Genomic DNA, 26,431 nt, shown 5'->3' with positions numbered 1-26,431 from the left:
GGAAGTTGGTAATTATCCTCATATTCCCATCATTTAACTGTAGAACTGAACCACACGTAGCTGTTTTATGGTTCCAGAAGCCAGATCTACGGTAAGTTTTATTGTACTGTGGGTAGACTCTGTTCCAACACATACAGCTCCAGTAGGTCAGTTGACCAAGCTATGCATAGTTATGCGTGCTACCACATCTGCATAGCTGTATAATTAAATTATCATTCCTGAGCTCAGTCGTTGTGTCTGCTAAGGCCCACCTTTAGATCTACGTGAAGCATATTAATGTGCTTTGATCCCATCTCTGTTGTTTTGGTTGGGTTATACTCATCTACATTAGCAAGTGACTCAGCACATTACCAGCAGCTCAGTAGATCAAAGTGGCTGCTGCTGAGATTCCTACGTTGGACTAAACATAGTTCAGGGGTTTACATCAGACTGAATCTAGTTCAGTTAGTTGGACCGAATGTCCCCACTATGGTGGTGTCTTAAAACTGTCTGGAGAGCTCGTGCTTGTCTCAGACCCTTACAGGCTAGGGTCCTTTGGTGTGTGCTGGGTGTACGGCTTCTGGTCTGGTTTCGTTTCCTCTGAAAGAAATCTGGTTTTCGTGCTGTAAGTTTGTTCTGTGATCCAGATCAGTGTGTGGTAAGTGCAGACAATCAAGGGTTTCTCATAAAAAAAGGCTTTCCTGCTCTGAATTTAAGTCCTAAGTCAAGTGCAGCAGCTGACAGGTGTTGAGTTGCTGCTTATTCAAACATGTCCTATCTGTAACTGATTGTGTGAGTGCTTCTGTATGGTGTCCGAATGAAGTCAGACTGTAGCTCAATGTGTTTTATAGTCACCCTTTTTGGCTGCCTTCATGTGAGTAAGCTGGACTTCAGCAACTGGCTGCAGCTCAGAGACAGTTAAAGAAAGTAGTCCTTGCTGTCTCTCAAGCATTAGTCACTGGTTCCCGGATCAGATGCAACATTTGAGGAGTAATCATGTGAAGGAGAGTAGCATGTGCTCACATTATCTGCCATGCATATAAATTTGGGCATGCTAAGTGGGTGTTCTGCAGCTGACATCAATATGCCACCTTAAGTGTATTACCTCATAGATATGATCCTATTGCATTGTACAACATACGCTTGAAGTCCCATGACCAAAAACATGAGTTTCTGACCTGTCCTGTACAGTTTTAGTTGTTCTTTACTGGTTTAGGCAAGGATGAACTGCCTTATATGCAGATGTGAGATATGGTAACACCTTGCTAGTGCGGGCTCAGGGTGGTACTGATTATGCGGACTAACTGACATTTAATTCCAGTTCTTTTTCTATTAAGCAAATTAATAAACAAGGAAAAAATACATGGGTAATTAGTTTTTCTTCTCAAATAACTAGTCCAACTTTCTTAATATAGCTATCGTAATAAAAATTTTTGTTTGAATCTTTTTTTTTTTCTCCATTGGAAAGGGGGAGGAACTAGGGACAAGGGAGGAAAAAAATGCTGTGTTCAGTTGAAGGGGTCTAATCTGCCAACAGTTTATGCTTACTGGATGTCCTGCCTTATCAATGGGGGCAGTGTACACGAATGAGACAGATTTTTTTGAATAGAACAATTTAACTTGAACTGACTTTTTTTTGCTGGCTTTTTAAAATGAGAGTCATGTTTGACATTTTCAGGCGTGTCTGAAATGCCTAATTTCAGGCTTGAATTTCACCAATTCAGTAACTAAAGCGAAATGACAAAACACTACCCATCACCTTACAGTCTGCCTTCAGCTTTGCAATTTGCAAGCAGCATATCTGGCTACATCCGGCCGCTAGCCTTTATTATTTCTAGTACTTGCTTGCGTTTGCAGTCTGGCTGTATGTGCAGTAGCAGTGAAAAATGGATGAACACTCACATATGGGAACAGAAATCATTTGGTGTTCAGTATCATGGAGGTGCCAGGATGCTGCTGTCCTGTAAAATATACGTTAGAACAGGTAAGCATGACTAATGTCTATGCACTTTAACAACTAGCAAAGAGGTGGTTTTGACTAAGAGCAGGAGGATTTTAGTCTTTCACACTTGTGATACACATGTTCTGCACTGCAGTGGATGTGCCAGAAATCCATTCACGACTAAAATGGATTCCATATACTCGCAAAGATGAACAGTGCCCACAACACTTCTCTGGCGTGTAGTCAATATGATGCTGCCTGCTTGTAGAGGAAGTGATTTCACACATCCCTCAACCTCCTCAGAGCTTCTGATGGACAAGCTACTGCTTGGGGACCTAAGGTGGTTTTTGGGTACTCTCTGGGGAGTGCTGAAAGTTGCTGTGTCTGGATTGCATCTTATTGTATGGTCTTTTTCCTGTGTCTTATGTAACTTCATAAACAGTCAAGTATATGGTCATAAACGTGTTCCTAATAAATAAAAATGTAGACATTAAATGTAAAAGAACAATAAATGTTTATTAGACCAGCTTATCTTGGATCTTCTCTTGTCATGATGGCATGGAGTAGAGTAAGCTGCACTGATGTAGGTGGCATTACAACACCGTAAAGTAGTGCTTAAGTTAGAAAATCTAGCAGATCTGTTTTCAGAAGTGGGGAATCTGGCATTTCTCCATTTCAGTGGGCCCTGTCTATGTTCCTGAGCTACTGCTACAGAGCAGTGAGCTACTACATTTTTTATGCAAGTGGCAGCAGGTTCAGGTTATGTTTCTTCTTCTTTGCCAGAGATAATGTTTAACTTGGGTGGCAACAAAAGAACTTTTTAGAGGATAGTGGGAAATAAATAAACACAGAAGACCAAGACCATTCTGCAAAGACAAAAGCAGCTACAACTTTATTATTTTTCAGCATTGCTTTTCCAATAGAAAAAAAAACACTGGGAGAAACAATTGCTTTTTGGGTTGGGTTAGATGAAAAGAGATTGATTCTGCATTCTGTTCAGTTTTAAATTACCAAAGAACATTTTATTGAATAAACATTTCAATAACCAAAGAACATTATATATAAAGGATTATTTAATTCTTTGTGGAATAAAAACATTTTTGTGATAACATGTTTTTTTCTGTGGGAGAATGTCACTAGGTAAAAGTGGGAATATTCTGTAAACTTGTGTGTTTTAATGAAATGTTTTACAAGGATAAAAAAAGCATTTCTGTGATGTCAAAATTGTTTAATTTTTGTTTTGTTTTGAAATTTATCACTTATATCCGTATCTACTTCTTCAGTCTAAACAAAGATGCAAGGTAAAATTCCTTCTGGCTCAATCTTGTTAGAGAAAAATAGTTGTTTAGACTTAGGGCTCTTCTCTTGCATATTGAAGAAATTAATTGAAGAGATAATAAGTAAATGTTTTCTTCCAAAAGATACGGTATTTAGATACAGAGACATAAAGGTAAACATAGCACAGTATTATTACCCTGTGTTTAGTTATTCCTCCCTGTATTTCACCTGACCTAGAAGAAGATGAAATGCAGCAAGTGTCTGGATTAGTGCACACCAGGTATGGCAAGTGATACCTGGCAAAGCATTCCTGTGCTGTCATGATGAACTGATTTGCTGCCTTCTATTTCAAACTCTCTTTCATACTCACTTGCTCTGACATTTCTCAGACTGGTTCATAATAACCTCAGTAGTCCTTTTCTTACCTACCCCACAGAAATCAAAATCCTGTCCTCTGTTCATGTAATGGTTAAGATCTGTAAATTTTCTTACATGTTGATCAGAAAAACTAATTCTATTTTTTCCTGATTCCATTAAAGAATATGTTTCTCCTTCTGTCCAGCTGAGCAGACTAATCCTTAACTCCCTTCACTGTAGCTCATCAAGACAGGCAGAACAGCTTATATCTGCATTAAACCACACTCTGTGAGCTCTGTAAATGGAAATGTGCAATTTTGCATGCAGCCATCTGAAGGTATTATTCCTATTAAACAAGCGATCCTCTTTCCTAGAATTATGTGTTTGTCACTTGAAAATGCAGAGTTACATAACAAAGTCCTGCTGCATAGCAGTAATAATACATCATGGAGGATTAAAGGTGTCTGTTTCTCTTTCTCATCTATCCCTTTACATTTTTTTCAAGATTACATACTGTGGCCTTATTTTTACACTGAATTTCAGTAGGACTTTGTTAGTGTGTCTGGTAAATAGTCTGGAAAAGGGCCAGATTCTGAACTTTCACTTGTTCAGCAGTGTAACTGCTGGTTTATAGGTGCTCGCAGAAAGTCAGAGTCAGGCCCAATGCTTTCTGTGTTTTCACAGTAACGTTAAGCAACTGTTTTATCTGGTAAGGGAAGAGCCTCGATGGACAGCAGCATCATCTGTCCTTTCTGCATTTTCATCTGTGCCTGGATCTGCCTTGCTCGGCCTTCCAGACGCAGAGTCCATTCGTGGCGGAGCCTGCAAAGAGAGGACAAGCGCTTAGCAAGTGCTGAGCCAAATCCTTCAAATGTATCCAGGGCTTTTCAGCAGGGTCGAAGCCTTCCTCTCTTTCATCACCGTAGCACTTGTCCCGTATTTATTTACCATGTACACATCTCTCTAGCTTGCTAGATTGGGAATGCAGGGGAGAAAGGGATAGCGCTGATGCTATCAGTAGTTGACATTGCTGGATTCCTAATGAGTCAAACAACTGCTGAAACACTGTCAGTGTGAAGAGCTCTGGTTTTTCCTCTAGGGTATTCTCAAAGACACACAGAAGTGCAGTCTATCCAGTAAGGTCATTCAATGTATAAATTAAAAAATACAATTACGCCCCCCAACCCTCAAGTTTACTGTAAAATGCTGTGGAGAAGAGCAAGAAGAATTTTAAATATGTCCACTTGGATTTACTCTGAACAAAAAAAAAGAAAAAAAGAAAAGGCAACCATTTGGTACCCAAAAACTCTGCAGACCTTGTATGTGTTTAGTGAAAGGAATTGATGTCAGATGCAAGAGAAGCCACATAGCTTCAAGACACAAGTATAGTACAGACAGAAGAGGAAATCACTAGGGACCACTGCAAGATATTGTTGGCTGGGTCATTTTCCAAAGGAAATGGTGTTATGAAACACCTGACCCAGCAATGCTATAGGATTGGATATCATATGATAATGCCAAATGTATCATGGAATATATGGGTTTTTATATTACATTTGGTGTGCTAAAAAGAACAGCAGCCAATGATTTCATATGAGAATAACTCAGCAGTAGCAGTTTCACATGGATACTTGGTTAGTCTGGCTTCTGAGTTTGATTTCAGATTGTGTTTTAAACTTTTCTCATTTGGTCTACCCTGTCTTGTCCTCACTATTCTCTTGTGCATACAGTTAAGCCTCAAAAAACTGGAGCAATTAGTAAAATTTGCCATTGAAGCACTCGTGTTCCTTGTCAGCTAGTGTCCTGTGTGTCACAGAGGGAACACTTGCCTATCCTTAGAGCCGTATAATTATCCCGGCTGCCACTTACATGAGGTAGTGGACCTATAGATTTTGTAATGACAGAGTCTATTACCTCCAAAAGCGTCTTTTTTTCAAGTTCGAGAACACTTTGTGAACAACTGGGGCTTTGGTGAAGTGACCTTGAAGAAACTTTATTGAGTCTATTTCAGTTGTGAACAGTTAGTTAAGACATATTGAATATGTAAGTTAAGACACATTCAAAGCTCTTTTGCTGCACATTTTTTTTCTATTCAGAGAAAGGCTTATAAAAGCTTTTAGCATTTTTAACTTTGTGAAGTTAAAAATATTATCTACCCCTCTAAATGCAATTGGTTTGCGATGTCTTGTTGCCGTATTTTTTTGTGAAGATAGCATGAGAAAAGTTTCCAGTACAGCTGAACACCTTCCTTGATTTTATTACACAAGTTTTCTCTCCAGTAGCTTGCTGATTCAGGTTTGGGAATATTACTGACTAGCCGGAGTAGGATACTGGGGGCAGGACTGTCTACATGTGACTTTGTTGGGATACAAGGCCTGCCCAGATCTTGATTTCCTTATCTTTAAGATGATGATAGTAGCTTCCTCCTTGGGCATTAGGGTCAGAGTACTTGGAATATTTTTAAAGCAAAAGCCCTTTACACTACATTCCAGCTCATTGAAGTAAAACTAATTTATGTGAATGTCCCAGTTCTGAGGAAAGCTTACGCAGGAAAACCTTTGTCGACTTCAGGAGGAAAGCCCATCAGAAAAACACAAGGGACACAGGTATTTTTCATCCTCTTTCTCTATCCGTTATTAGTCAGGGGATTCATTTAGTGTGTGGGAGATCCTGGTTCGAACTTCCGAGGTGCAACAGGTTGAGCAAGTATTTGAAGCAGTCTGCCACACTTGTGCAGAGTGTCTAAACCACAGGCACAGCTCTTTCTAGTCAGTGCCTGTTGTTTTATACCATTTTTGGGAAAAACAAAATTGAATAGCCTTATTTTCTAACTGTTTTATAGTAGGAATGCTTATGAAATGTGTTTCATGGGACAGGAAAATCTGATTGTACCATTTCTATCTTTGGGCTGATATGATGTAAAGGGCTTGTTAAACATGATAAAGATGCTGCGGATTTGTTTATGCTACACATTAATTATGTGGTTTGCCTGTCCCTTTAATGTAATACTAATTTATTCATTTTTGTAGCTGTACCAGTTCCAGGTAAAAATACTGATATTTTCTGGCTGTCACAAGCCATAGTGCCAAAGTGTTTTATTTTTACATGGCTATGCTCCAAGGCCTTTGAAGAATGCTCATGAGGTTCAGGGGTAAGGGGTGTCTGAGTTTCCATGCAGAAGAGCCATGGAAATATGAGACAAACAGCTGTGAAAGGAAAAGTGCCAAAGATCCAGAACACAATCTGTGCTATGAATAAAGCAGTACAATAACAGGTTACCTTATTTTAAAGCACGTGATGACATGCCTTGCTGTCTGTGCAAAAGAGAAAAATACCACTTACTTGTTCAAGGCGCTTTTACTTAACCTAGACTCTTCACCTTCTCGTTGCTTAGTTTGCTCTTGGATGACTTTTTCCCAGAAGTTCTTCAGCTCTTCTGCATCTTGACCACCCATCTGGTGATGTCTAAAGTTGGTATGCTTGCTCATTTTCTGAAAAGCAATTTGCAGGTCAGAGCAGACAGGAGCCTAACCTGAGGCAGATACTGTGTTGCTTAGTCCCTTGCAATTTTTTCCTCATGAAGTGCTTTGAAAATCAAGTTATGTCACCTGAGAAGAACAGGTAACTAATACTTCCTCTGCCTTGAAGCACAATATAAGGCATTGAAACAGGCCTGGGGTGATAGTTAAATGGTATATCTATATTTTTGTTACTGAGTAATGACTACTGATGGCACAGTTGCCTGAAATATTGTGGAGGCCTCAATATGTGTGAGATTTTAAGTGGCTTTGGAAGAACTTGAAAAAAATACTTTCAAATATAGTGCCATCATCACGGAAGTTCAGAGGAGATATTGTGAAGGGCTTTCGCTTTTTCTGCCTCCTGTAGTTTTAAAAAAGATCATAGGTTGTTATTATCCACTGGAAATATGTTGCTCTGAAATGATTCCTTTTACTACTCCAAATGATATCAAGCACAAAATATGCAGGGAAATTATGGATCTAAAGTTGAAGCACATGGAGTGCAAAGCCCTAGGGAGCTTGTTATGGCCTTGTTATTTAATTTATCAAAACTCAGTCTTAAATACTGTTAAAAGTAGAGCTTGTTAAAATATAGAGACGAGTTCCAATAAATGAGAAAAAAGACAGAAATGAGGTGAATTTCTCCTTGCTAAATGCATATTATTCAAACATGGATGATTTTAAAATTCTCAGCATGTCTGAGATACTTGCTGATATTACCAAATATGCATTGGTTATCAGATCTTAATGGTACTTTTAAAAGTTAAGTTCTATTGTTTATTCCCAAAGGAAATAATCACAAAAATTGCATCATATACTATATTTGTTGCTGGCCAGATGTTGCTTTGCTGTTAAATAAGGTACCAACAACCAGTTAGACTTCTGTCTCAGGTGTGAAGCAGGATTTCATGTATCAGTCTGCTCCACTAAGCCCCTCCAGTAAGTGGAAGGATGCAAGAAAGAAAAAAATCTCCTGAGTTTTCTGTGACTGGATCAAAGCTCTTATTTGAGGGTTCATATGAAATCCCTTTGCTTCGTTGTGTTCAGCTATATTCTGCTGTCGCTAGATACTGTTGCCAACTGTCCACTCTGTAATGCTGGTGAATTAATGTCCCATAGACCCTGAGATGTACTTGTGAGTCTGCTTCATAGCTGAAAGTTTGCTTCATAGCTAAAAGTCTGCTTCATACTAAACTACGACAATGTCATATGTTATGAACTATCATTGATAAATACTATGAAGGCTGTGCTAATGTAGGCCAGTCTGAGGAAACCTTTGATCTGTGCAATGTTGTAAGCGAAAGATCAGAGAAAAAGACAAGGACAGTCACATGCAACAAAATGAAGGCAGACTTGTGTAAGGTCTTCCTATCAAACACTGTGTTTTAAACTCCTGAAGTTTTAAAAGGGTGCATAAGTAAGATCTTGGCATCTTCCTAGATTGAATATTTTAAATTTGACATCATTTTCACAAATCTGTTTTTTAGAAAGATAGATAACGAATAATTTTGCCAAACTTGGACTAAGTCTGACCAAACTGAAAAACTTGCTTAACAAAAAGAAAAACCTCTGCTACTTCCAGATGCAGTATTTTTTCAACAGAGAAGAGCAGTATCTTAAAGACCGGCACAGTCCAGCTGGAGTAGTAAGTGTGAATTGGTTAGTCCATGTCATATAATATCATATGTGATGGAGCATCAGGTATGCTTGAGTGGTTAGGATACTGGTCCTCTTCACAGCAAGATAAGCAAAAACTGTAATATCACCAAAACAATCAGATATTTTCCTCTGAGGCAGTTTCCTGGTGCTTCCTTTGCTGTGGACTGGGGATGCTGTAGGTGTACCACCGCGAGATACAGCAGGAGTTGTTACATTGGCGTGGGTACAGCAATTTTGTTACCACCTTTTGCTAAAAGAGCTTTGTTTATCAATTATGTGGTCTAAATAGGAATACAGGTAATCTTTTAATGATCTTTTGTCTCACTCTGAGGCCCTAAAATAACAGTATTATTTAAGGCTTCATCCTGCAAAAAGGTATGCATGTCACAGACACACTTTAACATGCCCTGTCTGTATCTTAATTCTATAGGCTTTCAGTAATGTTAGAATAAATGCTGTGGTAATAGCTTGTTACAGTGAGTCATGGAATATGATTATTTCATCATTCCCAGACCAGCAGGTCACCTGGGTCTTTGCACCATTTAATGGCTCCTCAATCAGTAGCAGCTGCCCACTTGACACTCTTCAGATAATTATCCCATTGCCTCAGAAGCCAAGTGTAAGCTGCTGACGAACTGAATCGGTTTGCCCTCCAAGCCCTATTATACTTTGCCTCATGTAAGAGTCTGCCATAACACATTAACCTTTCATTACAGATTAAGTTTTTATGATTATTAAACTTCTAGTAGAAGTTCTTCAAGTGGTACAAAGAAGGCCTCCAGTCTTTACCTGAGGACTAAATTGGTTAGATATTTTTGGGGTGCATGTGGGTTTTGGCTGCCTTGAATCTTGGCTGCTCTTCTCAGAGGAACAAGCTGTGGTCAGACAGGTACCCAAAAGATGAAGTTACTTCTGCAGATGTTAGTCTGGTATGTTTATGGGACTTTTGGCAAGCCAAGAACATTTGACTTGATGGTGGCTCCTAGGAATGTGAGTGACAGCAAATATTGCACACAGTATTGCCACAGTCCATGATGTAAGTCTTTTGATGGTGGTGCTGTCTGGCATTATTAGCCAGCATCTCTTGTGCTATAATGTGTGAAAGCATTCTTTCTTTGGGCCTGGTATTGCAACATCCATGTGTAGAGAGTAGAATTCACATTTACCATGTAATATCTTTTTTTTCTCCTAATTGAAAGAGTCTACTTAGGAGCTTGGTTTGGATTTCCGAGTAATTCTCTAGGTTTGCTTTCTTTGTATCAAATCAATTCTTTATTATTGCTCTAGAAAGTATGTTATGTTGTTGTTGAGTGATTTTTTGCTTTCTTTTTAGATATGCCACTGACATAAATTGGAGTTGCACTGGCAATAGGACTTAATTCTGGCAAACTTGTTTTTTATTCCTTCACTCAGATAACTCAGAGTTCACAAACTAGCATGACAGTTAGATTCTCTCTGTAAGTAAAAAAAGTTTCTTAGAGCCACTCCACCAGTTTTATGTGTGTGGAAAGTGAGCAAGGATACAAGGTCCTTTATCATTATCTTCATTTTGGATAGCGAGGTGCCATTCCAGGGAAATTAAAGGAAAGTCAAGTAGGTGTCTTTCTGGCTACTAATGGCAGGTTGTTTTAACGTGTTTTTCCACTGACACGAAAGTAAAATAAAAACCAACAACACTTCCATAGGTTCAAAATGATTCATTCAGAGGACTTGAATCAGTGTAAGTTTCAGTTATGCACTGAAAATTTATGTTATGAAACTTTCTGCAGTACATTTCCTATGAAGCCCTACTAAAATGTGCATAACACTGGTGCAAGGCAGAGTCCTTTATCAAATCTTCAACCAAGATCGTTGAGGAGGGAGTATTTTTGTATAGGTTGTGCAGCCATTTGAAATATAGTTGGCTGCCTTTTTGGGAGCCAAGCTGATAAAACAAAAGTTAAGTAAAGCTAGAACTAGATTGTCACTAAAGTGGCTTTTCTATTTGGTAGCTCTGAAACTCAGCTGTCAGAAACATATCCTACATTTATAATTAAACTGTAAATCACACAGCCATACAGCAATCTGTAAGGCAGCCAGTCACTCATGAAACACAGATAGCATCTGCGTACAACATGTTGGTTTAAACTCTTTAAGCTGCTGTCCCAGAGCATGTTTAGAGAAGGTTCAAAGTGTGAATGATGAGTAGTTTTTCTTCAACAGATCTCTGCAGTGCAAGGGAGAAGAAATTTTGCTTCTAGCTGGGAGTTATTATATGCACTACTTTTATTCACTACCACAAAATTAATACGGAAACAGCCAGTGGTACAACCTTCTGTCTCTTAATCTGATCTGCAGCCTGAATGTGCTTTGGAAAGGTGTTAAATTAGTATGTTTCCAAATGCTCTGGTCTTAGCCCATTCCTGGTCTGCATGTTTTTGAATTATTGTAATCTCAGACAACCTCCACTGAAGTACAAAAAGGAGTTTGAACAAATAGCTAATGCAAGGAATTTATCTTCTACATGCTTTGTAATTGTATTTCTACTTCGGATTCTTACCAGAGCTATTTTTGGAGTCAAAAATAGTTCTTGATGTTTTGAACCAAAATGCTATTTTTAGTAAGCTTTATCTAAAACAAACAAGCAACAGTAGAAAATCTTGTCTGAAAATTCAGGTAGCATTTTTTACCCTTTGTCAGTCTTTCTATGTAAAACATGTCTTGAGCTAGCCATTGCTTCAAAATTCAGTATTTTGTGTACAGAGATAACAGTTGTGCATAATAATGAGATTCTCTGAAAATCTTTTACTTTTTAATAAGAAGTATTATAATGCATTTAGTAAAGCTGTTAACTGAACATATTTTGAGAAAAATGTCAAAGTAGTTTTTAATGTGAATTATGCATAATCAAAAAAAATCAATTGGTTTAGCTAATAAAAAGACAACAACATTATGGTTTCTTTTTCTTATTAGAAAATATTTTAACCAATAAGATAAAATAATGTTTGAATATTTCTTGATTTTATTTCCAAAGTGATTGCTGAAAGAAGAAAATCTTTAATAGGAATGATTGGGTTTTTATATCTTAAAAAATGTTTCCTTTCTAAAAGGTGGAGACAGGGCTAAGTTTAACACTTTCGATGAATTTGAGGTTTCAGTCAATTTTAATATTGAACATGAACATGTTTCTGAAAGAATTTCCACAGTCACTTCAGATTTTTTTGAAGACCATTATAAACAATGGAAAGATTATCTTTGACTTCATCTAGACTCAGTCCCTTGGGTCATATCACGACCTTCAGTTATTTTATTGTTGTCAGGCCACTAATTAGTCTCCTGTTCCTTTTGCCCTTCACTGGGGTTTGTTTGCCCAAGCACAGAACACTTTCCAGTGATATAGAATTATTACAGTACAATGTATGAGTTCAGAGCCTGTTTATGGTGCACTTTTTAAAAAAAAAAAAAGCTGTATGTTCTAAAAAGTTTTAAATTAAGCCTACAGAGTGCATAATTAAGATTAGTGTCCCCTTACATGTTCATTTTATGGTGGTTTTCCTTTCAGCTGGAGTATGTGTAATACAGAATTTCTAGAATACCAAAAACAGACATAGGAACAAATAACAGATTAATAATTGAAGCTAAGATTAGAGTAAAACAAAACAGAAGCAGAATAACTCTGGCATTTTATAAATCAGACAAGATCAGATTGTCTTCTAATAAGTATACGATAATATACAGAATTCAAGGTCATGGAGGGGAGAAAAAGAAGAAAGCATTATTCAAATTCACAAGATTTAACAAAAAGTAAAATAAATGTATATGCATATACATGTAGGTGAATTTAATAATCAAGATAGGAAGAGAAAATCTTATTTTGGCCAAAATACAAGAATATAAATGCTTACTTTGATTGTATAGTAGCTTCCTCTTCTGTCAAAGTATGGATTTCTTGAGTGATTACTGAATAGTGTCAGTTTTACCTCTGGGTTCCCCTTTTCAAGAGGACTCCAACTGCCAGGAGTAACTGATGAAATCTTTTTATCCGTCATTCATTTTTATTTGGAAGTGATGACATCTGCTATTATGAATTAGTTTAATGGTAGGGGAGGAAAAAACCCAAACTCACAGTCTCATTTTGTGAAGTCTGCTACACACCAAGTGGAATGACCAGACAGTTGCAGGGCACAAGCTCTGAATGCCACATTTGATCTGTGCTATATTTTTTGGCAGGTGTCACTGATGTCATAACTTGGCTCTGGCGAAACAGTTATTCTTTGACAAGTGCAGATCACTGGAACATAACTTCGTATGACTTGCAAGAATTCAATATGATCCCCTCTGAGAAAATGGATAGATCTGAAAGGAACATGTTGAATAACACAGTTTGTCTCAGGGTTGTGCTACTGAGTGAGTGACAGATAAGTAGATTTCTTTTTCACCCCTTGTGAAGTGTTGGCCTGTCAGAGCACCTGGTAGACTACATGACAGGATTCCAGCTAAGCTGTTAATATGCTGAATAGTGCAGGAATCTGAACTCAGCCAGCTGCAAGCTGGCATCATAGTGTATATAATTTGTTACAGAATTTAGCACTTCCACTTCTTGGACAGATTCTTCCTCCCATCACTGGTACCACTGGGTGAACAGAAAAATGTAGGGAAGTAAGGTGCTCCTTATTCTGATTAAGGGAGAAAAGACTGAGAGGGACCTCCTGCCCTCAGCTATTATGGATAACCTGACTGCATAACCCCTCTGATAATTTGGCAAGTTCCATCTTGAAATAAGTTATTTTTCTTGCTCCATGTATTTTCAGTGAAAGGTTTCTCCAGAACTTGTCTGTGCACAGTACTGTACGTTTTCTTCTAATTTACAACCTGAATTTATTCAAGAGACAAGTCACCCTTCCCTTAGCTCCATATTTACAGCAGAAATCACTTCCCCTCTCCTTCCTTGTTTTGAAGATAAATCAGTCAAGGACTTTGGGCTCTTCTCAAACTTGATCTCGTGACAGGTCTCATGGCCTTTCTCTGCAGTTTCATTGAACACAGGCAGTGAGAACGGTATGTCATGTTCTAACTGAGTACTGGTACCTTACATGCTTCCTTGTTTTGTTGGGATATAACTGTCTGAATCAAGAATCACATTTATCTTTTCTAGAGATGTGCTATGCTCATAAACACTCTCCAATCGATTAACGCACCCACCTAGTTCTCCTCCTATTTTTTCTAACTGATAAGCTCCAGCTTATAAGAGAAATTTAAATTATATCCTAAGTTCATGACCTGCCTTTTGTGCCACTTTCTCTATTTCAGTCCTTCAGGTCATCTGTTTCTTTTGTCTTTGAAATTCAGTCCACTCTGCCCTGTGCTGGTGACAACCTTTGTGTTCTCCAGAAAATTTCTTTAACTCACTGCTTCATTTTGTGCCAAATATCACCACTCAAAATAGCAATAATGCTACTTCTAAGACAGCTCTGGAGGAGTTCCTTTTTTAACCTTCTTGCAGGCAGGGACCTTTTGCTTTAGGATGTGACCTGATTTTAGCCACTCCTTATCCAGTTAAATGTCTTGTATGAGATTCTTTTTTCTTTTTTTACAACATGCCAGATATTTTTCCTGTATCACTATGTTAAATCTTTTACTGAGGTTCACAGTTTATCTGGTCCACATGTATCTAACCACATTTACCTTGGTTGAAGAGAAACACTGAAGTAATGTACCATGGTTGACCTTTGGCAAACCCTCTTTATATTTATTTCATTTACCTTCAGGTCTCTGATTATTAAATCCTCCAAAGTTCATCTGAAAGCCTTAAATGGTATAAAGTCAGACCAATAGCTTTATGGCTTCACCTATAATACAGCAGGTTGTATTCCAGTTCTCTGTCAATGCCTGAAGTTTGGATGAGATTCATATGTAGAGGTAATATCTTTTCTTAGATCAGCTAGTATAAGCTGGGAAAAATGCACAAGGTCTGAAATAGAAGCAGCAAACTTCAAGGCTAAATATCAGTTAGGAACAATTCTTCTAAGTTTAAATAGATAAACCCTCAGCAAGACCATCAAAGAGAGAAGCTGGTTCCTCTGTAGGAAAGGGGAGAAGATAGTAAAGGAGAAGTAATAAAGTTCACTTTATTTCTTACCATAAAGTGAAACAGGCTGTTTATTGCTTGCTGGATATGGTTAGTACTTGGGGAGAAAGGAAGAGAAAGAGAGATTGTAATGTCATATTAAGCATCCCTTTGAGCCCATAGTTAGTTTAGAAGAACAGCAAAATTAATTTTTTCACTAATTATTCAGTAAGGCACTCTGCACCACTACTCTTAGTGAAGGGTAGCCATGAAATGTAACATGAGGTCGGTAATTCACCACTCCAGGACAGACTGCTTTGTCTGATAGCTGATCCTGCACCCTAGGAAAATGCCCAAGTTGCTGATGATGCTGTCAGACTCTTACAGTTTCTCTTCCTGGAGCTATTCCACTTTATATAAATAATGCAATACTCTGGGCTTGAGAGACAGAGTCAACAACGTGCTGGTTTAATCTCTCGTATGACTCAGAGGGGGGTTTTGCACTTTCCCACATATTGGATAGATTGCCTCATATTTTGGCTAGTAGGTATTCTAAGGCATGTTTTCTTCATGGAAAGGGAGTTACTTGGAATTTCTTTGGAAAAATCTTGATTTCAATGTGGCCCTGACATGAAATGGATCTCAAAATCCTGCTTGTGTACTTGTGTTTGAAACTGCCCGGATTCAATGTGCCTGAGAACTCTCCCACCATTCTGCTGTGTGATTTCAGTGGTGCCTAGTGGCATGAAAGCATAAGAAACTCTAGGCAGGGGGCTAGGCCACTACAAGGCACACAGAGAAATAATCAGAGCACTTTGATCTTTGTTGTTAACAGTGGCTGGGACTTGCCATGCAAGACTCAGTCTGACACTACACAGGGATAAACAGTACAGTCTACTCAAGCCTTCTGGTAGTACAGAGTCAATTGCGTGAATATTATGTTACTTCAGAAGTTGCACGGATTTCCTCTATAGACCTGCCAGACAAATCAATATTTTGAGTAAATTATTTCAGCTATAAAAAACACATAGATACCACTATACTTTTGGAGGTTTATAGACTAACCTGACAGTTTCACCTAAGAAGTTGAAAGCCTACAGTGTACCTCTCCCAGGATGGCGATGACAGTTGCTTTTACTCACTTGTAATGATTGAAAGCTGTTAATAGGTCTCGTGTAGAGCTGTCTTGCACTGACATAAGCTGTGGTATAACTGATTGTATTTTGGATGTTGTGTTATAGTAACTCACTTTGTTACACTATCATCACCTTGTATATTTTTGCTAGTTGGTGCAGAAATCACCATTTATATGGGGCTCATTTTGCTTTATGGGAGAAATTGTAGAATATGGGTGTGAACCGTGGTTTTTGTAGCAGTGTATTTTGGCAAGTTGCCTTGCTGTATTACTGTCAGGGCCTGAAGGACCTCAGGAGGCTTTCACAGACCTGCCCAGTCTCATCTGGGACCCACATCCCTGCCCAAGAACCTCGTTTCATCTCCGGCCCAGGAATATGGTTCCTGCCTGAGCACTGTCAGACAAATTCCTGCCTGCAGCCCTGTCTCCCACCATACCTCTGGATGGACCTCAGACCTATGTTGCAACGCAGGCATCTGGCAAAAGTATTTGGTGACGGCATCAAAGGTGGCTCATCACTGGACCTGTCCCCTGGATGTGCCTAGGCCTGTTTGATCCCCTCACCATTCTTGGGGATGCCGATGGATGCTGTTACCAGTGCCTGATGTAGGAATCTGCTTGGCCTGCCATTCTGAGATCCCACAGCAGGATGGATTCTGCTGGTGAAGGCTCTCTCTGTGCTGGGGTCACACTTGGCTCCTGGCTCATTCCCCTGTCATGGGGCAGCCCCCCATTTCTTTCTACCTGACCATTACCATGGATGCAACTCTGTGGGTGATAGCAATATAGGTGCGTCAAAGATGGAGGAATGGCATCATTAAAACCAGGAAAGACTGTGGAAGAAAAGACTACCTTGCCTACAGCTGGGGTCTTGCTAATCTCTGTGCAATTTTAAAAAAATGCTCAAAAATACTAGTGTTGGCAGTACTGCATTCTACCTTGTTGATGTGGAGTCTGTGCTACTAATAGCTACAGACAGTCACTAAGCCATCTCCTGTGCTGAGAAACCATGAACCCATCTCCCATTGCTGTCGTTGGTGTTTCAGATGCACTTATATAAGTGTCTCAGAACAGTTTTGTTTCATCTGAATGACTGAATGAATACCTTATTACTGTCAAGTACATTAAGAAGGTGGAGGACAGCTGGATACAAATACTCTTCCAGCAGTCAGTGGATTCTGATATTGCATATTGTCTGTTGTATAGATACCTTCATCTAAACTGGGTACCTAAAAGTAGATTCCTAAAGCCAAGCAATTTCACTTGCACTGTCTGAGTTCATGACAAGAACACATGGCTTGTGTTGCAAATGTGAGAAGATTGTCAGAGAGGGGAGAACTTGAGGCTGAGGAAGGTGGCATCTGTGGAGATTAGCTCCCTTGCTAATTTGATGTAGATGACTAGCACAGGATGCCACAGAGCGTGGAGATGACTGTTACCGTTCCTACTGTAGTCTGACAACAGTGACTCTTGTCAAACTGTTACCAGTCACGCCTCGACTGGAAAACATTAATTGCTGGGATAATCCAGGGAGTACTTGAGTAATCATAAGTTTCTCTGCCTCAAGGTATTTCTAAGTAATTTCTAAACGATTTCTAATTACACAAATGGTTTATAGTGAATTTTATGAAGATAAGCTTCTCTAGCTATGTTGATGGTGTCAGTAAGAGGCTTGTTTGCATACGGTAATCAAGCCTTATCCTTCACTGAAAGGGAGAGAAATCATTTGTTACAGGCCACTGAAGATTTCAGTGGACACTTCACTTCAGTGACCTTTGGATAGTGTGGCAAGTTGCAGAACACCTATTTCTTTCCCCAGTTATGCTTGGTCTTACGCGCTTGACTACCTGAAAAGGAGGGTGCCCAGTGTCAGATTTTTGTTTGACTTCCATTTCCTTATCAGAAGTGTGTCTGTCTTCTGTTTATTGCACATTGTTTTCAAGCATGAGGGGAATGAAGACCAAATTGCACTACAGCAGTTCGTTTCTGGTTTCTAGTGACACAAAGCTCCTCGCAGCTTGCAGGGCCTGCAGTACAAGCTGTAAACTCACTCATGAAGGGGCTGTGTTACAGATACAAGATGCATGAAACAGGCAATGTGGGAGGTGCTGATGAGTTGTAGATGATACTGATGTCTTTCTATGGTCTGGGAAAGTGTTCTTATCGTCTCAGCATAGTTCTTCTTGCTTTGCTATGCAGCAAACGCAGCCACCGACTATTTGTTCAGGACATCTCTGTAGTGTTCACTCACTGTATCTTGTCTTACTGCCATGTCCTTAATTTCCTTACTCCCAAGCTTTCACCTATTCTGTCTGGATGTGTCTTCAGTTGTGTGGCTTTGGCCAGCAGGGTAAAACTTCCTTAAGCTTGAAAATCAGAGTGATGAATGTTTTCTCTGCACCTAGACAAATAAACAACCAACAGAATTTATATCTTCCCTTCTGCATCAGGGGACAATGGCACTAGTGGTAGGGTCTATTTGTGTACTTTCCGTGTGCAACAGAAAGGGAGACATAACATTGACACTTCCCAGGAGAAACACACCAGAGAGACTGCAAAATTAGCGAACAAGGTGAAAATAGTGCAGTGTGTTGATCCTGTGAATGATATCTCTGAGCTCGTGTAGACAGACATTATGGTGGATGATGTGACATTATTTCATCTGCTTTTCTCCAGGTTGGCAAGCATTTCTCTCTAACAAAGTCAGCTGTCTAATATCACTGGTCCTGCATAAGCTGATTGAAGAAATGTGAAATTATTGGACAAGAAAAGCAACTGGAGAAGCCTGATACCATGAGAATGAGGACATGTTGTAACACTACCTTGACCTACAGATTAAAGGAAGACTTGAAGGACTGACCAGTGTGCAGCAAAAGTCTAAGTACAGAAAATGTCCAGAATGGAAGCCAACACAGGGACTTTATGTGAGGGAGGTTGCAGGGTCCAGAGAGGAATGGAAAGGATGTAATACCAAAAAAATATTTGTGAAAAGTGCATTTGAAATTTGGCCTGAACAGACATTGGGGCACTAACATAAAATCTACCAGTGCAAAATTAACCTGTCAAAATGTTTTGAATGAATCTGATTTTGCAGTCCGAGTTTATAGTGAGTCAGTGCTTTCCACTGTGGAATTGTGTACTGGAACTGAAAAGCTGGCTTCGCTATTGCAAGGAAAAGTGGCTTGGAAATAATTTCCTAAGAGGCTGTGTCAGGTTACCCAATTTCTTCAAAATACACTCTTAATAACTTAATAACTTTCCAAAGTAGAGAAGCAGTGGACAGATTATTATACCTGTAAAATCTAGGAAAATAGCCAGTGTAGATGAACCTATACTTCAGCTGATAGAGAAAAAGGAATTGTCTAAGAACAGCTATTTCCCAAGTTGATGTTTTATTCATATTAACTTGTTCAGATCTACTAATTACACTTTAATTTGCTAAGGAAGTCATGTAATGGTTTCCTTGTTTTTTTTAATTAATTAGTTATCTACAAAGAAGAGTTTTTGTTAGTGCTTCATTGAATTTTAAGCCAACTCTGCTTCATGGTATTTGCAACCTTTTCATGTTCTGATAACATTTCAGGAAATCCCTTTATGGACATGAACATTTGAATTTTAAATACTTTCTAATAAATGAGTGAGCTATTCCCAACTCTCTATTACTTGTTGTACCGAGGCATTCCTTTGAATGGCTCCTATAATGATTTATCATATCCTGTCTCATCAGGGCAGTAATCTGTTCAGGAGGATGCGAATCATCTTTTACATCACAGAATTTAGCATAATCAGTCCTTTGTCCTACTGGGCTTCTTGGACCTTGATATTCTATTGTAATAGAAATCAACAATATTTTTGTCAATAAACTTTTTTAATAGTACTTAAATATTAAGCTGCTTTTAAATCTTTGACTGTTGGCTAAAAATATCTGAGTGCTTAAATACACAGACAGATCAACTGTGATCTCTGATAACTTTTTCTATGTGTCATTTTAGTCTGTGGCAAAAGTGAATAAATTGCTTGATGTGCAAAGGGCAGTCTAAGCCAATCTCTACAGTAATAAGTAATGCATAATAAAAAAAGCATCTTTAAAACAAAACAGTTTGTGGTGAGACTCTGAAGTCCACAGTCTGTGCAGTTCAGGGTCTTTAGCAGGCTCACACCTCTGTCACAGACTAGCTCTACTCTGGTCTGAGATTCGGTTAGCAGTTGGTTAGTGTGTACTGGGTGGGCTCTTGGAGCTCTTGGAGCAAGTTTAGCCTTACCTGAAAGGTCTTTTTTTTTTTTTTTTGGTCTGAGAAGTGAACCAAAGCCTGATAAGTGAAGTCAGTTAGGGAATTCCCTGAAACTGAACTGCCCTTTGGTTTCATGCACCAAGTATAAGCAACTTTGGTGTATCTGAATTACTGTTTGTTATGGGCTAAGAAAGTGGACCCACAGAATTAGCATGAATCAGTTGATGTATAGTAACTTACTACCTGTAGCAATATGTTTCTATAGCCAAGCTGTTGAAGGCCTTTCTTTCTTTCTTTTTTTTTTGTTTTAAATACTAAACCGAGCTAATTCACATAGAAATATATAAGAACACAAATTATGCAAGAATATAGTCTTCTGATTTACAATTAATATTTCTTTTTGCAAGGGAAGCCTAGGACCAAAACCCCATTGCCCCACTGCCTCAGACATTTTGAGTTAGACTGGGCAAAGCACTGCCAAATGCAATGAGGAGTCAGAATAAAATGGCAGGGAAGTGGATTAACTGATCTCATAGGTCTTTTCCATTTATGATTTTTATGGTTCTATATCCCTATATGTTTGCTTGCTTTTACGTTTTTTGTTTTTTTTTTTTTGTGACAGGCTAAAGTTAGGGGGACAAAATTCATACTATGAGGCGCAAAACTTAATAATGCAAGGGTCAGCAGTTTGGGATTTTTAACATGTTCAGCATTTCACAATTAGGCAAGTGTAATATCCATTTTTTTATTATTTTTTGTTGTTCTTGAAGCTTGGTATGAGATTCGATGAAGGAAATCTCTGACCTGAAATGATGGGTCTGGCAACAGTAAGACCAATCGCAAACAAATGAAGACTCTGAAATGCCTGTGTCTAGAGAAAATTTGCCACTTTCAAAAAGCAGCCCTCCTAGGCAAACCTCCTGGACTTTCTACACTGGGGTTGCACAGCTGTACAGTTACTCTGCCAGTGACCATGATTTGCGTAGTTTCTTTATGACACCCAGCTAATACTTTTTCTTGAAAATGAGACCCATGTTAGCTGACATTGTCTTGGTACTTGGATCCTAAATATTTTAAACATAGACATTGGTGATGTTGACATTTCTGGTGAAGACAAAGCTCGTTTTCTGGATACCTATAAATAACAAGAATCCCTTCTTCCTCTATGGCAAGGCCAAAAGGAGGTATATCACAGTGGTGAGTTACTTTCGGCTGCCATGCAAGCATCACAACATATCAAAAGCTTTCTATCCCTTTCTAAACAAGCAGTAGATGTCTTGAGCTAAAGAACAGTTTCCTCCCAGTAGATGATTTGTTGGCTTTTGTGCTGTGCCTTTCTTTTGGCTCGCCTTAAAATCTGAAAATGTTTGATTCTGGAGCTTCTCCTAACATATTCAAAAGCTCTTAGGCTTCATTTTTACTGTATCATTCCTCCATTCTGATTTTATTTAACATTATCTACCAATGTCAGATGTGTTACTGACACCCCATTATGCATTGTTGAACACTTCCACACCTCAGATACAGCTGCACAGGCTGAGGTGATGGCAACCACCATCCTGCCTCAGCTACTCATCGTGTCCCCATGCTAGCAGCTACCTCCTCTCCTGCTCTGCCAGATGCAATGCTGAGAGGAGTCCAAGAGCTCTTCATCAACTGCAGCCCAGAGGTTTAAAGAGTTTGAAGAGTCTGAAGGTCCCTGGTCACACAAATGTTTTGCTGGAAATCGTCTGGGGCAAGATGGAAATGGTTTGGCTCCTGAAAGAAGCTCAGCTAGCAAGCCGAAAAGAGGAATGCTGAGGACTGTCACAGAGCCAGTTCACTGCAGCTAAAAATCACTTGAACCAGCCTGTGTTGTCTCAGACATGAAGCAGAATATAAGTCTGTGATTTGCTCTTTCTGGTCACACTGATGGACTTTATGCCATGTTTCTCTATTCAAATGTTGTTTGGGTTTTGTCCCAGTTATAATTTACTTCAAAACAACAGTTAACTCCAGGAATCTAGAGGAACTGGTAAAAGTAACCAGTATGTTCAAATGAGCAAAACACTGTCTGTAGGTGCCAGAAATAAAATAGTTCACAAATATTTAAAAAGAACAAACATCCATCATTGTGATGGATGCTTCTAGGTGGGGAAAAGGCTATGGCTAAGAGCATTTGCTACACTGGATTTTGTGCAAATATGGATAAGGCAGTGAGCACCCTGTTGCCAGAGCATCTTTAATTTAAATTAAGTGATAGCCTAAAGGTTGAGAATAAAGATGAAATCAGTTATATCACAGTTGGACATGCTTTCCAAAAGGAACAGATTATGTCTAACAAAGTATTTGTTAGAATCCATTGATTCTCTTTCAAGGCACAGATTGCTACTGAAAAGTTATGTCTTTATGAGTATAGGACAGATGATTTAGAAAAGTAAGCATTTTTTGAGAACCAAAAATATTTTGGCAAGTATAGAAATAAAAATCAATGCTCGCCTTAGACTTTAGAAACTCCAGGGTCCTGGGCCCTGGACGGTCAGCCCTATGATCTTCCTTCAGTCTGCCAGCTGGTGAGCAAATATGACTTCAACATTGCCAGTCCTATGAATTTGCTCATGGGTCCTAGAAACAGTGTTTTTTTTCGGATACCCTAAGCCATTTTAAAGAATCTGTTTTCTTAAACTTCCATCAAGGGAAAAAAATTGCAGCAACAGAGGATAAATCTTTTTTAGAACACGTTTTTTAGAAAAGATCTTTGCCATAAACAAGACATTCTAAATTTTGGTCTCTTCTACCTTCATCTCACTTTTAATCCTTTTCTGCATCTTTGGAGTATGCTATGAGTGCACGGTTGTGGGCAGCAACGTAGCCTTTAGGGTCTCCTGTTTCACAGCACAGGAGCTCCTCAGGTGGCAATGAATGTCAGCTTTCCAAATTAATTTCTGTAGAGGTGGTCAAGCAATTTGTATACTGTCCGAGAAGGGAAAAATTCCAAGTATATTGGAAATCACAGATAGAAAAAAAGAAAAAACATCAAAGGAAATTAAATTAATAGATATATTGGGGAAAAAAGAGGAAAAAACTCCCCACATTCTAATAATGTAGTGCAGTTTTGTTTAGTTAAGAAATATATTTCTGCTGAAGTGTTACATCCAGGTTAGTTTAAAATTAGATCTGAATCTAGTTATGTTCTGCCCAGCTGACTTTAAATGCAGTAATTGTCCTTTAAAATCAACGTATTAAAATGACATTAAAATGTAATCCTCAGAAACAATATAATCATTTATCAAATGTTGCTTTAGCCTGCTAGACATTTTAATTTACAAGCTTTTTATTATTAGTTTTGTCTTTTGATTATTAATTACTTGAAAAACATATAATCTTTCATGTCTTATATAAACAAACACAAGAAAAGTGGTCAAATTTTAATCTTGGTGAAACCCGCATAAATAAAAGACAACTGCACTAAGTCAGTGAAGAGTTGCCCCAGTATAAGCAGAGAGAAATCTCCTCTCACATCTAAGCAGACACAGATGAAAGTGTGCTTCAAGCGTTATGTAGGAAAGACATAATTTCTTTACTTGGATTAAAAAAATTTAGGCTGGATTTCTTTGAACAGCAAAAGAAACTCTATTTTTCTCTTTTGTTTCTTCAATAATAAAATAATGTAGACCATCATGCAATTTCTCAGCTGTTGTGTTTCTTCCAGTCAAGATATGTCTGGAAATGTTTCCTCTAAGGACTTGGATGTCAGTTTCTGAAGCCTATAAATAAAGACTTCTTGAGCAGCAAAAAGAAGTGAAATCACCTCCTGCTCCCGTTGGAAAAGTACTGGTCTTGTGCTTGGTTATGAACTGGTACATACGGCATACGTATTTATTTTATTAAAAATAATAATTACAAGTTTTAGCTGAGAAACATTGGCAATCATGTAATGCTTATTGTCATTTTATTTCATTGTTAGGACTGTGATTACCAGAATGCTTAATAATTTGCCAGCTGTAAGAGAACAAATTCACAAAAATCCTGCTGTTAAATTGTCAGTGTTGAAAGTAAAATATTGAGTGCGTATAACCTGCTGACCTGGAAAGCACAGTACTGTACATCAAATCAAAACTTGCCATTTACATTTGCACCTCAGGCAATAAACCTTAAAAAAGTGGTAAGCTAACACTGCAGAGGTGATATCAGAGGAGATAAGACTTTTTTTCAGAAATTTGGAGAAAACGGGTGGTACAGCTATTGGTAGAGGAAGCATGAGGAATGCTCTGCTTATGTACAGAGATTTTTACTTACAGACCTTTCAGCATTGTATTTGGAATGTAAGTGTCAAAGTTTTCATTTTGTAGACGGGAACAGTGTGACTTTGAGGAGTAAAGTGATTTGTTCAAAGCAACTCTATAGCAGATACAGGAATCTATTTATTAAATAACTGCAGTGAACCTGCCCTATCCCATACTTACACTGGAGATTGAGACAGAAACTTTTGCTGAGTTATTCACTTTCTCCATGTCTCCTTTTTCATCTTAATGTTCTTCCTTTGGGCCACACTTGGGCATGAACAAATGCTGGGATAAAATCTGTTGTTGTGATGTTTCTAATGCAGGAAAAATCAGGAAGCGTCAGAAGACTTTCATGTTCTGCTTTTGCCATAGAAGCTCCATAGCCCTGTAAATAAGGCTAATGTGGCTGTGTCACCAGTGAGTAATAACTTTTCTCTCTGTTTCTTGTTTCATCTTTTAAATATCTTTCAGCCTACTATTTTCTGAATTGCCGTAAATAGACTTGGATGACCAGTTTTAAAGACAGAGAGGGAAAAAAGATATTTCAGCACAATATCTGACTACCTTCACAGCCTTTAGTGTGTATTTTAAAGAACGCCCGTGTGTGCTACGAAAGCAACTTTATTTCTGATCTACTGTGGGAAGTCAGGGCATAAAAGAACCAACATATTATTAACACTCTATATCTTCTACAGACATACTATAAGAAGTTACTGGCTTGCTCTGTATTTTTGTCTCAGCGTGTTCTCACATTCATACTCTGTCCTTTTTCTTGCTGTCCTTTATTTCCAGATAGTGTTGAAGATCTTAATCCAAATAACCCAGTGAAAGACATTCACTTAAAAACTCTGTTAAAAATTCTTGATGGGACTTGACTTAATTCCAGACAAAATCTCCATGTTTTGCATTTGATTTGTGGTAGTTTATTTATCTGTCTGATGTCCACAAGTCTACAGTTCATCTTGTGTACATAATTTTGGTTTTCTTTGTAAATATACCTCCACCAGACCTCTCCTAAGCAAACAAGGGTTTTTTAAAGACCCAGACCTAAATCTGTAGGATTAGCTGGACCCAACATCATATTATGGTTTAAGTTCCTCATTCAGTCCAGATTCAATGGCATGGTACTATCTGAACATGTAAATGAATTGGGTCTGAAAGTTATAAATGGGAAACTATCTGTTGTGGATTCCCTGGAGCCATCCAAATCCTGTATTACTTCTCACCATAGGCAGGAGACACTTATCTTCCTTTTCTTCAGTAGAGGAGTTTCTGGGATTTGAAAACAAGGGTAGAAAGCTGTCAATACTAGAACGTGTCTGAGAAGTGGGGATGAAAAAGAATGGGAACAAGGAGACAGAGGAAAACAAAACTATGAAAGTGGAAAAAGTGAATTGAGTGCTTTATTTATATACGCTGAGTAGCCCATGTGTGGCTTGGAAAGTCCACATTCCCTGCTCCTCTGCTTCAAGCTGGGTTTTCAGACTTACTATAAGTGACTAAACAGGCAGTTTTAATTATAGTAAAACACGACAACAGAAATGAATCCGCATGGTTAACAGGTCATAAGACTGCATTGCAGTCCTCAGTGACTAAGACGGCGAGGACTCAAATGCTTGTAAACGGTGCAGGTGTTGAAAACCAATATGAGGTTATATAATTTCTTGACCAGTGAAATGCCAGCACATGTCTTGCAGCATCGTGGTGTGTGACAGTAGATTTCTGGTGGCAATTTACAGGCAGGGAAACAGGTCTTTGATCTCGCTACAGTTGGCAACCTTTACATTTCACATTCACTCATCACCATCTCAGGGCGTGCCAGTTTTCAGACAGAAGTAATAAGACTAAGAAAAAGTGGTCAGCTGTGCTGCTAGTTTTTTAAGAAGAGATCACACAGTTTATATGAATAAATTTCAGTTCATTATAGATGAAATATCACTGTCATTAGTTTCAAAGTGTTAATTATTCTTGTGTGACTAGGGATCTAAGTCCCACAACTCTGTACACACTGTTTAAC

At 38.5% G+C, this 26,431-nt stretch overlaps 1 protein-coding gene across 1 annotated transcript; it reads right to left on the bottom strand.

Moving 5' to 3' along the window:
- Positions 1-4,245: 4,245 nt before the first annotated feature.
- Positions 4,246-7,044, bottom strand: LOC142365766 (protein FAM240B-like). Its single transcript, XM_075447241.1, has 2 exons — positions 6,899-7,044; positions 4,246-4,378 (listed from the first exon to the last, which is right to left on the bottom strand). Exons 1-2 carry the CDS (start codon positions 7,042-7,044, stop codon positions 4,246-4,248), a joined length of 279 nt encoding a protein of 92 aa, XP_075303356.1.
- Positions 7,045-26,431: the final 19,387 nt, after the last annotated feature.

This window comes from Opisthocomus hoazin, chromosome Z (assembly GCF_030867145.1).
Source record: "Opisthocomus hoazin isolate bOpiHoa1 chromosome Z, bOpiHoa1.hap1, whole genome shotgun sequence".
In the NCBI taxonomy this organism is placed as follows: domain Eukaryota; kingdom Metazoa; phylum Chordata; class Aves; order Opisthocomiformes; family Opisthocomidae; genus Opisthocomus; species Opisthocomus hoazin.
Note: the sequence above shows the minus strand (reverse complement) of the source record. Positions and strands in the feature narration are given on the sequence as shown.

Coding starts and splice junctions, on each gene's coding strand:
- LOC142365766 (XM_075447241.1), bottom strand. CDS start 7,044: ATGAGCAAGCATACCAACTTTAGACATCACCAGATGGGTGGTCAAGAT. Junction 4,379..6,898: donor AGTAAAAGCGCCTTGAACAA/GTAAGTGGTATT, acceptor CTCTCTTTGCAG/GCTCCGCCACGAATGGACTC.